The sequence below is a fragment of the Acinonyx jubatus genome, chromosome A1 (assembly GCF_027475565.1).
Source record: "Acinonyx jubatus isolate Ajub_Pintada_27869175 chromosome A1, VMU_Ajub_asm_v1.0, whole genome shotgun sequence".
Lineage (NCBI taxonomy): Eukaryota > Metazoa > Chordata > Mammalia > Carnivora > Felidae > Acinonyx > Acinonyx jubatus.
Genome location: NC_069380.1, coordinates 47,671,084 through 47,683,933, shown reverse-complemented (window position 1 = coordinate 47,683,933; position 12,850 = coordinate 47,671,084). Strand labels below are relative to the sequence as shown.

General features: G+C 36.1%; 1 protein-coding gene across 12 annotated transcripts in view; it reads left to right on the top strand.

Moving 5' to 3' along the window:
• The window catches only part of KLF12 (KLF transcription factor 12), a 436,782-nt gene that overhangs the window by 274,453 nt on the left and 149,479 nt on the right, over positions 1 to 12,850 (top strand). For 11 of the 12 annotated variants that reach the window (XM_027064992.2, XM_053216430.1, XM_027064994.2 and 8 more), the window contains one exon: positions 11,082 to 11,628. In XM_027064992.2, coding sequence (XP_026920793.1) covers positions 11,082 to 11,628 — 547 coding nt within the window. Of the gene's footprint in view, positions 1 to 3,979; positions 4,047 to 11,081; positions 11,629 to 12,850 lie in introns of all 12 variants that reach the window. The other variant, XM_053216467.1, reaches the window with a different exon arrangement.

The following is a 12,850-nucleotide window of genomic DNA, read 5'->3' as shown; positions in this document are numbered from 1 at the left end:
GGAAGCCAGAAGATGAGGCTAAAAGTGTTGCACAAGAGCATTTTAGTGACTTGATAGTGAGCTGAGCTAGAATTAAATCCTGAATAAGTTCTGGGGCATTTAAACTCTGTTGCCTTTCTACTTGTGCCATTTTCCCATTGCAGCTGCCTTCAATGCCAGGGCTAAGTGGGAAAAGGTAGATTTCTGTCTTTGCCATTAGTCTTGTTTTGTCTGGTTGTTGGTCTCTCTTTAAAGGCATTTTCTCTGAGAAGAGAAGCATATAGAGGCAATTCTTGACTACTTGCTTGCTTAAAGATCCCACAATGACCTGCATTTTGCATACACACCTCCTTATACAAAAAAAAAAAAAAAAAGATTGCATTATTGCTTTATATGTTGTAAGGCGTAAGGGTTTCCAAATGTATCGTTTGGCTCTCTCATCCTCTTTGGGTCAAGTTTTCTTGTCTCTGCAATTTGATGTACTCCACCACTGTGAGCTGTCACTGTAAAAGTAACTGGGGTGAACATTTTGTGAAATCAAAAGCAAGATCCATCTGGTAGCAGAGAAGATTAATCTGTTTGAGAATGGTAAATATTAGTGCATATTTTAAAATCTGTAATGAGCACAGGGAGAACATTCTTAGGATGAAGATTCAAGTGAACTTTTTTTTCCATAAGAGCCTATAACATGCTTTCCTTTAATATATTGCAAATGTGAAATTTTATCATTAAAAAAAATTTTTTTTAATGTTTATTTAGTTTTGAAGGAGAGAGAGACAGAGCACGAGCGGGGGACGGGCAGAGAGAAAGAGGGAGACACAGAATCTGAAGCAGGCCCCAGGCTCTGAGCTGTCAGCACAGAGCCTGACGCAGGGCTTGAACTCACAAGCCGTGAGATTGTGACCTGAGCTGAAGTCGGACGCCCAACCGACTGAGCCATCCAGGTGCCCCTAAACTTTATCATTTTAATTCAGTCACTGAGGGGCACCTGGGTGGCTCAGTTGGTCAAGTGTCCAACTTTGGCTCAGGTCACGATCTCACAGTTCATGGGTTCGAGCCCCCGTCCGGCTCTGTGCTGACAGCTTGGAGCCTGGAGCCTGCTTCAGATTCCTTGTCTCCCTCTCTCTCTCTGTCCCTCCCCTGCTCATGCTCTGTCTCTCTCTGTCTCAAAAATAAATAAAACATTAAAAAAAAAAATCAGTCACTGAATAATAAAAAATAATTTAAAACTAAAAGATTAAAAAATTCTAATGATGAGATAGAAAAACATAAGCCCGAAACAGTTATCCCCGGTTTTTTATTCACAAGTGTTGTGATAATAGTTTTGGATTATTAAGTTTTGTGAAGAATGATAAACAAAATAATAGAAAAAATTGGATCTCACTAACATCATTAATACTGAATTCAGTTTCCTAAAAATAATTAGAGGGATTTATTTTTTAGTACAAATTTAGGTTTACAGAATAATTTAGCAGATTGGACTCAAACATTCCATATTCCCACCTCAGCCTCCCTCCCCCCTGCACAGGTTCCCCTAGTGGTGAAGTCTTGCGTTACTGTAGCACTTTGGTCACACTTGATTTAATGAACCTATATCAATATGTTGGTATTATCTTCGCATTAAGGTTTTTGGTCTTTGTGTGGTACAGTTCTGTGGGTTTTGGCAAGTGCATAGTGACATGTGTCCACCACTGCAGTAACATACAGAAGAGTTTGCCTCAAATGTCCTCTGTGCTTTCTCATTCTTCCCTCCCCTCCCTTTCCCAAGCCCCTGGCAACTACTGATCTTTTTACTGTCTCCGTAGTTTGGTCTTTTCCAAGATGACATATAGTTGGAATCATAAAATTTATGTTTAAGACATCTTTGTATGCTTTGTAAGGTTCACTGTGACAGCAGTTGTAAAAAAAAAAAATAATGAGCAAAACTAACTTCCTAGACTTCTTTTCGACATTAGTTTTAGTGACACTGCTTCTTTACATCATTTGGTCAGGTGAATGGGATTTAAGTGGCTTCATATCTTCAGCACAGTATTCACATCTCACAAATGTGATGAGTATTCACTGATTATGTTATATGATAAATTATTACTTGTTTGCTAAATATCTGTATGTTTATATAACATATAACACATTGTGTTTGTGTCCACACATTTCTGTCAGTCTTTTCATTGCTTAGGAATGTCTGCTATTAAAAAAAAAAAAGCATAATCCCCTCTATCCTTCATCAGCCTATACGAGAGGAATCCTTGCCATTTCATACCACCCCAACTTTGCCACACACACGTGCCAAACCAGGGTTTCGGGTTTGCAGCCAACTGATAACGTAGATCCCGAGTGCTTTGGATAAATGATACCATTCGTGAAAATCCTAGGAAATAAATAGGTCATAGAAAAACATGACCACTGGGAAATAAGGAAAATTTGGGATAAATGTAAATGTGTATTGAACCCCTTTTGAAAGGCTACCATTTTCAACTCAAGTGTGAAAGCATAAAAATATAAATGTAAAAGCACACAGTCCATTACGTTATGCATATGTTGTGAATTTTCTTAAGGAATCAGTCGTTTCCTAAACTAACTTTTGAGATATTGAGATAACACAGTTGAACTAAATATTCATTCAAATATCTTCCCCTTGAAGGCAGGAGATAGTTCATTTAATGCTTTTCAAGTCAAAGTCATTGTAGCATATTTCTACTTTTTTGCTTTTATTCTCTCATCTGTACTTTTCTCTCTCTCTCTCTTTTTTAAGTATACTTTGCTTTAATTTTTTTTGGCGAGTTTTATAAATACACACTCTTACAGTATTTGTATTTAAGAGTTTGCCCTTGAACATGTAGAGTAAAATCAGAAAATCACTGGGCTGAAAGTAAGACAAATGATGACCAACCGGGCCCATGTAAGACAAATCTTGAAAAATGGGTTTTCCTTTTTAGTAAAATAAAACAACAGAGAAAAAAGTACAGTGCATGCTTTGTTCACAAGTACTTGTTTGGTGACTTTTACACTTAGAGCAAAAATGGCCAGAGTTGTAGATAGCTTGCTTTCGGGATGGTGCTCATAGCTCTAAAATTCCATTTACTTAGGAGGGAAGCGAAGGCACAAAAACTAAGCATGTATCTACTGTGCACTTCGTGTAAAAACAAAAAAAGGAATTTTGCTCTTTAAATGTACTTACATCTAAAATAACGCTGTGTAACTTAAAAGCTTCTGTTATCACAGGATATGGGTTCATAGATATAGTTTATTTCCTTTTTTTACATGACGTGCACAGTAAGTTTCCTTAACACTGCCCATAAAAAATAAATGTCAATTAATCACCAATTCAGACAGTGAGACTTATACAAACCAATCTCTGCTGAGGCATAAGAAACAAATAATGATCTGCTTTTTCATCCCATGGTAAGACTGGCGAAGAATGGTCAACATCCCAAAATAATTATTTTAACACAATATATATTGTGATAATGGGTACAAACTGAACTATGGATTGATGTAGGTTACTTATTTGTGGAATTAAGAAATCAAACCAATCAATGAAAATGTTTTCCATTGTACACATCATCCTGTGGGTCAATCTAATTAAGCAAGAAAAAAACCACAGAATCAAATTTAACAGTGTCACATGACTGTCTTTTGTATTTTAAGAGAAGATGTGTTTGTTTAAAATCACATGAACCCTAAAAAATATGCATAATGTTTTGACTTGTAGCTACTTTTGTAGTGTATGTATCCGTTTGATTGGTTAGCAAACACAGTACCTCTACATTAGCTATATTTATGCAATCCTTCATCAGAATATTTTATGCTCAGTGCATGGAATCAAGTCTCTTCTGAGAGTTATAGTCATAGATGAGGTTGTATTGAATTTTTAGTTCTGAGAGGGGGAGCTCATTTGCTTCTATCCCATACTAACCAGTATTATTTAAAAGCTGTTAATACCCTTAATACAATCTGTAAAATAATTGTATGAGTTTGGAATCGTATTACTCTTTTGTAGGTAAATAAATTCACTCCTAGAAAATTTTAATGATGATACCAAGACGGCACAGCTAGTAAGTGACAGGGTAAGTCATGAATTCTTTGCGTCCAAATCAAATTTTCTTTCTGTAATGACCAGACTACAGGCTATAAAGCAAAGGTTATTGTAAAAGTTAAACCACAAGCTGTGTAATGTTAGGTCACTTTATAATCTTTCCTAAAAACAACCTTGAGACTATTTCTCAACAAGTTTAGAAAGATAAAATTAAATATACTTCATTTAAATGCTGGCTGGCTGGATGAATAGATGAATGGATAGATAAATGGATAGTTGGGGACATCCCGTTTGTGTGTGTGTGCAGGGGGGTGTAAATGCTCTACTTCTCTGAAGATCCTTGGTGCCATTAAAGACAAAACAGATGACATGTAAATCTTGGATAACATGTAGCAAAATATTGTCTAAGCAGTCCTTAACCATGATTACACATAATCTCTGGAGGTATTTCCAAAGATGTGATTGCGTCCAGACATTTTTTGTCACTTTTTGAGATTACGAAGTGATTAAAAGATATGACCAATATTAAAAGCACTTTTTATTCATTATCAGACCATAATAAGGTTCAGCTGATGATAATGGCTGCCTATAGGAAACACGTCTAATACTCTGGATACTAACATGTAAGAGGTTTTAGATTAATTTTTACATTCATTCAACAAAATGCCTAAAGCTAAAGCTACATTTTTGAAATGTTTATTCGGGAAGAAGATTATCTTATTAGGAAAGTTCATATGTGATCCCCCAGATCGCCGAAAGGAACATATTCATTAGAATATTATGTATAATATTTTATCAAGTGGATTATTATGACTAAAACTGGCTTTCAGACTTTTTAAGAAAATAGTATATGACAATATAATCTTGTCCGTATTTATCTTTAGATTTTCAGATATACATTTTATTAAATATATTGTTACATTTACCTTGCTGCATTTGGCCTGTATTCAATAATTTGTTAAGAGATTTTTAAAATTATTTTATTATTACCCTTTCAAGGGATATTGTATAATCCTCTGGAAAGATTGTGTGTAATCATTTACATTATAAAATGTTTCTGCAGTGATGAATTATACCTCGGCCCTTGGTTTTGTCTAAGTGAGAATCTTGTGTCTAACTTCATATGTAGGAGGAGAAAGATTTGTGGTGGAAATAGTCGTGATTTCCCAAATTAGAATTCTGGATTGTCTAATAGAAAAAAGAAAAAGAAATTAATTAAGACCATTTTTAATGATAGCATATGCTTAAATACATATTTTATAGTTTCACTGATAAATCAGTTGAGATATTTTATGGCATTCATTACTCTCATTCTCTTTGACAGAAATCCAGTATTCCCTTAAAATCTTACACATCCTTAGAAGAACATCAGCAGCAAAATTTAGCTGAAGTTACCACTCCCAGACAAAAATCTTGGTGGACTTTTATTTAAACAAGCAGCAACAACAGCACTCAGTTGACAGTGCAGTGAATATTAATTAGTGTTGTATCAAGAATTGAGTGGTTAGTAATCAAAGGTAAAATTTTAGCACGGAATCCTTTGTTTTTGTTTTTGTTTTAAATATTTATTTATTTTGAGACAAAGAGAGTGTGTGGCACGCACATGTGCATGGGAGTGGGGGAAGGACAGAGATAGAGGGGGAGAGAGAATCCCAAGCAGGCTCTGGGTTGTAGAGCCTACATGTCGACCTGCACGTCAGGTCATGAGATCAGGACCTGAGCCGAAAACAAGAGTCAGGCGTTCGAACCAACAGTCAAACAGGTGTCCCTGTTTGTTTCTTTAACAGAAGTTTCTCTTCCACGTGGTGCTTAAAATTTCCAACTTTTGTTCATTTCTAATCTTTTCAGCATTCTTACCCCTTAAATGTTTCCTGGTGAAATACCCCTGTCTTCTTTCACTTTTTCACTGTCTCAAATACTTGTACAAGCACACCTCATGTTATTGTGCTTCACTTTTTTGCACTTCACAGATACTGCTTTTTTTTTTTTAAACCAATTGAGGTTTGTGGCAACTACATCTAAGCAAGTCTGTCGGCACCACTCCTCCAATAGCATTTGCTCATTTTGTGTCTCTGTGTCACGTTTTGGTAATTTTCATGATTATTAAAACTTTTCATTATTATTACATTTGTTATCGTGATCTGTGGTCAGTGATCTTTGATGTTACTATTGTAATTGTTTAGAGCACCACGAACAGCATCCACATGGGACAGCAGACTTAATCAGCACAAGTTGATTGTGCTGTTGATTGTTCCACCGACCAGACATTCATGGTCTCTCTCCCTCCTTGGGTCTTCCTATTCCATGAGGCACAACAATATTGGAATTAGGCCAGTTAGTAACCCTACTGTGGTCCTCTTTATGTTCAAGAGAAAGGGAGAGTCACCCACTGTAAACCAAAAGCTAGAAAGAAGTAAGCTTAAGTGACGAAGGCATGTGAGAAGCCAAGATAGGTTGAAAGCTAGGCTTCTTGCACCACACGGTGAGCCAAGCTGTAAATGCAGAGGAAAAGTTCTTGAAGGGAATTCAGAGTGCTACTCCAGTGAATACATGAATGTATTCACATTCATGAATGTGAATGTACATAAATGAATGTACACAATGAATGTACATAAACAGCCTTATTGCTGATATGGAGAAAGTTTTAGGGGTCTTGATAGAAAATCAAACCAGCCACAACATTTTCTTAAGCCAAAGCTTAATCTAGAGAAAGGCCCTAACACTTGACTTTTGCAAAAACTGACAGAGGTGAGGAAGCTACAAAAGAAAATTTGAAGCTAGATTGGTTCTTGAGCTTCAAGGAAGGAAGACGTCTCCATAACATACAAGTGCAAGGTGAAGCAGCACGTGCTGATGTAGATGCTGCGGCAAGTTGTCGGGAAGATCTGACTGAGATCACTAATGAAGGTGGTTACACGAAATAACAGATTTTCGATGTAGACAGAACAACCTTGTATTGGAAGAAGATGCCATCTAGGGCTTTCATAGCTAGAGGCGAGGAGTCAATGCTGGGCTTCAAAGGACAGGCTCACTATCTTTTTAGAGGCCAATGCGGCTGGTGACTAAATTGAAACCCTGTGCTCATTGACCATTCCAAAAATCCTAAGGCCCTTAAGAATTATGCTAAATCTACTCTGCCTGTGCTCCATAAATGGAACAACAAAGCCTAGATGACCGTCCATCTGTTTACAACATGGTTTACAGAATTTTTTAAGCCCACTGTTGACACCCGCTGGACAGAAAAAATAGATTCTTTTCACAATATTGCTGCTCACTCACAGTGTACCTGGTCAGCCAAGAGCTCTGATGGACATGTACAATGAGATTAATGTTGTTTTTGTCCCTAACACAACATTTATTCTGTAGCCCATGGATCATGGAGTAATTTCAGCTTTCAACTCTTATTAAAAACTACATTTGCAACGTTGTACCTGCCATAATGATTCCTCTAATGAATCCGGGAAAAATAAACTGAAAAACTTCTAGAAAGGATTCACTGTTCTAGTTGCTATTAACAGCATTTGTGATTCATGGGAAGAGGCCAAAATATCAACATTTGCAAGAGTTTGGAGGAAGTTGGTTACAACCCTCCTGGTTGACTTTGAGGGATTCAAGACTTGAGTGGAGGAAGTAATTGCATATGTGGTAGAAATAGCAAGAGAACTAGAATTAGAAGTGAAGGTTAGCAATTTTTTAGCAATAAAGTATTTTTAAATTAAGGTATGTATGTATGTTGTTTTTTTAGGCGTAATGCTTTTGTACACTTAAGACTGCAGTTCTAATGTAGGCATAACTTTTATATGCACTGGGAAGCCAAACAATTCACTTAGCGTGCTTTCTTGCAACATTCACTTTATTGCCATGGTCTGGAGCTGAACCCACAAGATGTCTGATGTATGCATGTGGTCCTTTTGATTTCTAGCTTCTCCAAACACTTCTCATTCAGCGTTTGCCTTGGTTTCTCAGAGCTTTTGTTGTCGCTCTTCGCTATCTCCTGTGTTCCCGTCACCTCACTACAGCTATACGTTTATGGATTCTTACCTTAGAACCCATGCATTTCAATTTTCCCCTTTCTGAAAACAAGGAAATAAATTCCATATGATGATTTCAGGATCAAGTCTTCAGGTGTTTTTTCTTTCCAAAAAGGAGGAGCAAAAGTATGCCACAGATGTTTTGAAACCATATTTAGGCAATATTGCTAGCTTTCCATATATGTACGTGCAGCCTGAAGCAACAATCATGGATGGCTTTACCTGCCTCATTATCCCAGTAGAAGAGGTAAGTATGGCTGTAAGGATATAATATTATGTCAATACTGTAAACAGGTGAATGGTAAAGTAAGGATTTTGTCCTCTTTATACTGATGAGGCATTGCCTGGAGACATGTTGACTACATTTTTACCTGCTACATATGAAGAAGGAACCAACATGTGTCTCTGTGATGGTGATGCTTATAAATTCATGCATAATGTGTCCAAGGTCCCAAAGTTGATGTGTGCGGTTCAAAGATTTGGTTTATCTTTGTGATCTTTGTGATCATTTTCTGTATTTTGGTTTAAGCTTATGTAAAAGCTCTGTAGTTCTCACATATTTGAATATACCTAGCGACTCCTAATATTTGGTCCTTCATAGCTTTCCTAGTATATGCAACAGAATTATAAGAGGAACACTGTTTATTTGTTGTTATAAAACAGGGTTTAAGGAGTAAATACTTTTCTTAGTGGCGGATTAAGCAGATACCTACAAAAGATGGACTCCTGTTCATAATCCAAAGAAGTCGAAGTCATTTGCAAAGCTTAGTAACACTTGAAGTCTCAAAAGCCATCTCTACAAATAAGCTCCATATTGACTACCTCCGTATTGCTGTAATTTGCTAAAGTAGTCTTTTGTTTACGGTATGAAATGTCTCTACGGTGATGACTTACACCTCAGTCTTTGGTTTGTAAACCTATGTAGAAACCTTATATCTGACTAGATAGGTAGGAGGAGAAAAATTTGTGGTGGAAATAGCCTCTACTTCCACAATTAGAATTCTGGATGTATCTAATACAGTTCTAAGAAGAGAGAAATTAAGACTATATTTGAAGCCAGTGTTTCATAACATGTACTTAGTGACGTATTTTATAATGTTAATGACAAACCAGTTGGGATATTTTGTGAAAGCAGCCTCAACAAAGAATTTCTATATGGGTCTAACATACTAATAAGAAACATCTTATATTGTTCTAAAAAGAAATTAAATGATAATGCTGAGAACCAATTAAAACACTGTTCTAGTTATAATAATAGATAATGCTAATAGCTTTTTTAAAAGTAGCTCAGTGTTTGTGGGGTTTTTTTTTGTTGTTGTTTCTTACTGTCTGAGAAGATTAAAAAAGTTACTTCTCAGTTTCAACACATAGAGTGAAATCTTGGCACTGAGAATTTCATGCAGTAGATATTTTTTATGGTTTATTTTTATGCTTTCTAATTCTTAACTTTTTTGTGGGTAACTAACCATCTTAGCTTAGAAACAAATTTAAAAAAACGAATAAAACATTAACCCATTTCCCTCTTAAGATGATCTGGTACCATTGTTGACTTATTATCTTTCTTTTTTCATTGCTGTTGAACGGAAATCCCTTGCACTACTGCTTATTGTATGTTTTGAATGGAGCTCTAATTTCTTTTCTGTAAAGAAAGGTTTTAAAAAGCATGTTTTGTTCCTTTAAGTGTATGCTCAAATTTTAGGGGGAATAGCAAACAAAAATCTTTTGTTAAACAAAGAATGAAATGAAACAATTTAAGATAATTTCAGACATTGTTGTTTCGATACCATAATGAAGCTGAAAAGCAGTTTTTCGTCTTCATATAATATTATAACAGTGCCCATGTTACCCTGGTCAAATTAGATGAAATCAAAATAATCTGTCACCGTCTAATTCTCTCTCATAAGGCTAGCCTGACATATAGTAATAGAATCCTTAGGCCATTTTAGGCCTTGGAAGTGGGTATTCAGTGACCACTTGTTGAATTTATGAGTGAATAAGTCTAAGAGTAAATTATATTCATGCCCAGTAATAAAATGTTAAGTCCATTAGTCTGGGTAGAATCTTGGATTTTTTATTATTTAAAATTTGCTCATTAAAACTGGAAAGAATGAAAGTGAACTTATACAAAGTTATCTTTATCTTACATTTTTAAAAATTCATAAACAATTTAATATTTCCAGAATAAGTTTTTCCTAAAATTACTATTTCCTAAAATGTATGCTATAGTAGTTATGTACATTATTTTGAGAAAAACATGTCGTAACTAAGAGTTAAGATATAACCCCACTGTTAAAAAATATTTATATTTAATAATTTAACAATTGTTCCCTTTTTCTCTGCTGGTAATGAGAATGGTATGGGAGCTCTTGCACCAAATATGAAGTTGAAATGTGGTGATTTTTCCTGACTTTGTTGCTCGGTATTTTCACTCCTCCACATTATGACCATGTCGAGTAAAGGTTGGAATCATGAAATTGTAGAATCGTGGGGCTGGAAAGGATATTTAAACTAATTTATTCAAAATCCCTTTGCTTTATAGCTGAGGAAGATGAGACCCATAAATATAGGATGGGTCAAGCCAACAAAATGAATAGTTTTTTTTTTTTAATTAAAAGAATTGTCATTTTAGATGAATAAGCTATTGTATTTACTCACTTTTAAGTAGGTAACGCATTGCATACTATGCTTGTCTTTTAGAGATTTTATGTAAAATTGCCATTCATTTTTGGGTTCTTATGGCCTCTTTTCTGCTCCATAAAGCACTTGTTTCACTGGATTTTAACAACTGTGTCTGTCTCTCCCAATAGGATGAAAATGTCTTTCTAGCAGAGGCTTTGTCTTACACTGTTGTGTACTTTTGTACTCTCAACTCTAATCACAATGACTGTCACAGAGCACTCCTTCAACTACTTGGGGAATGAGTAGTATCTCATAGCAATAAGAGAAAAATTAATAAGCACTCCAGTAATAAATCTTGCACCTATTAAATGTATGATTAACAAAGATCAATATGTGTTCCATTTTTCTCCCCACAGTCTCCAAACGTCCACAACTACCCCGATATGGAAGCTGTTCCCCTGTTGCTAAATAATGTGAAAGGGGAGCCGCCGGAGGACTCGTTATCTGTAGATCACTTCCAAACACAAACTGAGCCAGTGGACTTGTCGATCAACAAAGCCAGGACATCCCCCACAGCCGTTTCATCCTCCCCAGTTTCCATGACAGCATCTGCCTCCTCGCCTTCTTCAACTTCAACCTCTTCATCGTCTTCTAGTCGTCCAGCCTCATCCCCAACTGTTATAACATCCGTATCTTCAGCATCATCTTCGTCAACAGTATTAACTCCAGGGCCCCTTGTCGCCTCCGCGTCTGGTGTGGGAGGCCAGCAGTTTTTGCACATTATCCATCCTGTACCGCCTTCGAGTCCCATGAATTTACAGTCTAACAAACTGAGTCACGTTCACCGCATCCCTGTGGTGGTACAGTCGGTGCCTGTTGTCTACACAGCTGTGCGGTCACCTGGAAATGTGAACAACACTATTGTAGTGCCGCTTTTGGAAGATGGGAGAAGCCATGGCAAAGGTAAGGGACACAAGCGAAGCCTTGATTTTATTTCAGCGCTAGAGGTAACTGTTCTTTTATTTAGTGAGCAGATCCTAAATCGTATACAACTACACCATATCCAGAGAAGTTCTGTGCCCAACACCACAGAGACCCAGCTGATCAGCCATTCAGTAGAGCAGTTTAAAAGAACTAACTGCATGTTTGCGTAAGTTTTTGCTTCAGTATTATTGAGTCTGTATTTTTATGTAGCCGGTCTTTTAACGTTAGAATTCAAATATCTTAATTTGCAAAATAATGTTTACCTTCAAGTGCTCAGATGGAGAGGACAGTCTGTACTTAGCGTAAGTGCTTGTAAGTTGAGTTGACATTAAAAGAATTCTGAAGTTAGGCGTTTGACTCCAAAAGCTCCATGTAGCTTGAGTTCTTACCTTAGTGTAAGTTATTGTCATTTCAAGTAACAGGTATGATGGAATATTTCAAAATGCAGTATTAAAATTCCCTTCTAGGATTTAGAAGGCAGGACGATGCTTTGTGTCTATTTAATACTCTAATAATACCGACTTACCTAATTCTATATGGCTGTTAGGCAGTTGATCATTAAATCACTTTCCTATTGCTGAGCTTTTATTTTTTCCAATTTTTACTAGAAGGAATTATAGTAACATCATGCTGCTGAATTTATCTTCCTTTGTCATGAATCTGAAAACTAAGTCACCCTTCTGTAGAAATGTAAAATACTGATCACCATTGACTCATTCCCTCTTAAACTAAATATCTATGTATGTATTTTGTCTATAGGACCAAGAAACGATGATGAGTTAAGACTTAATGTTGTATTACTTTTTGCTTTGATACCATATTACTACTAAATATACGTTGATACCGTATTTTAGCGCATAATTAAAAAATGACCGATGACTACATAAACACCGCCTTCTCATAAAATGCTAGTAAACATGGATTGTTATAGTTCTTATAGAAGAAGGTAGGATTCAGTGCATAGAAACAGCAGTTGATTGCGAAGTTAGAGAAGTTTTTACAAACATTCACTACAAAACTGTGCATTCATCTTTGGCAAGTTAGTTTTATCTGCATCGAGTTTCTTCATAGCCACAAAATCAACTTTCCCTTCTCAGTATTACCAAGTGAGAAAATCACATGATTCATAGCACTCAGAGATTTTAGATTGCAAACTTGAGATGCAGACATTCTGATCTTATCTGGCAACCTCTGTCTTTTG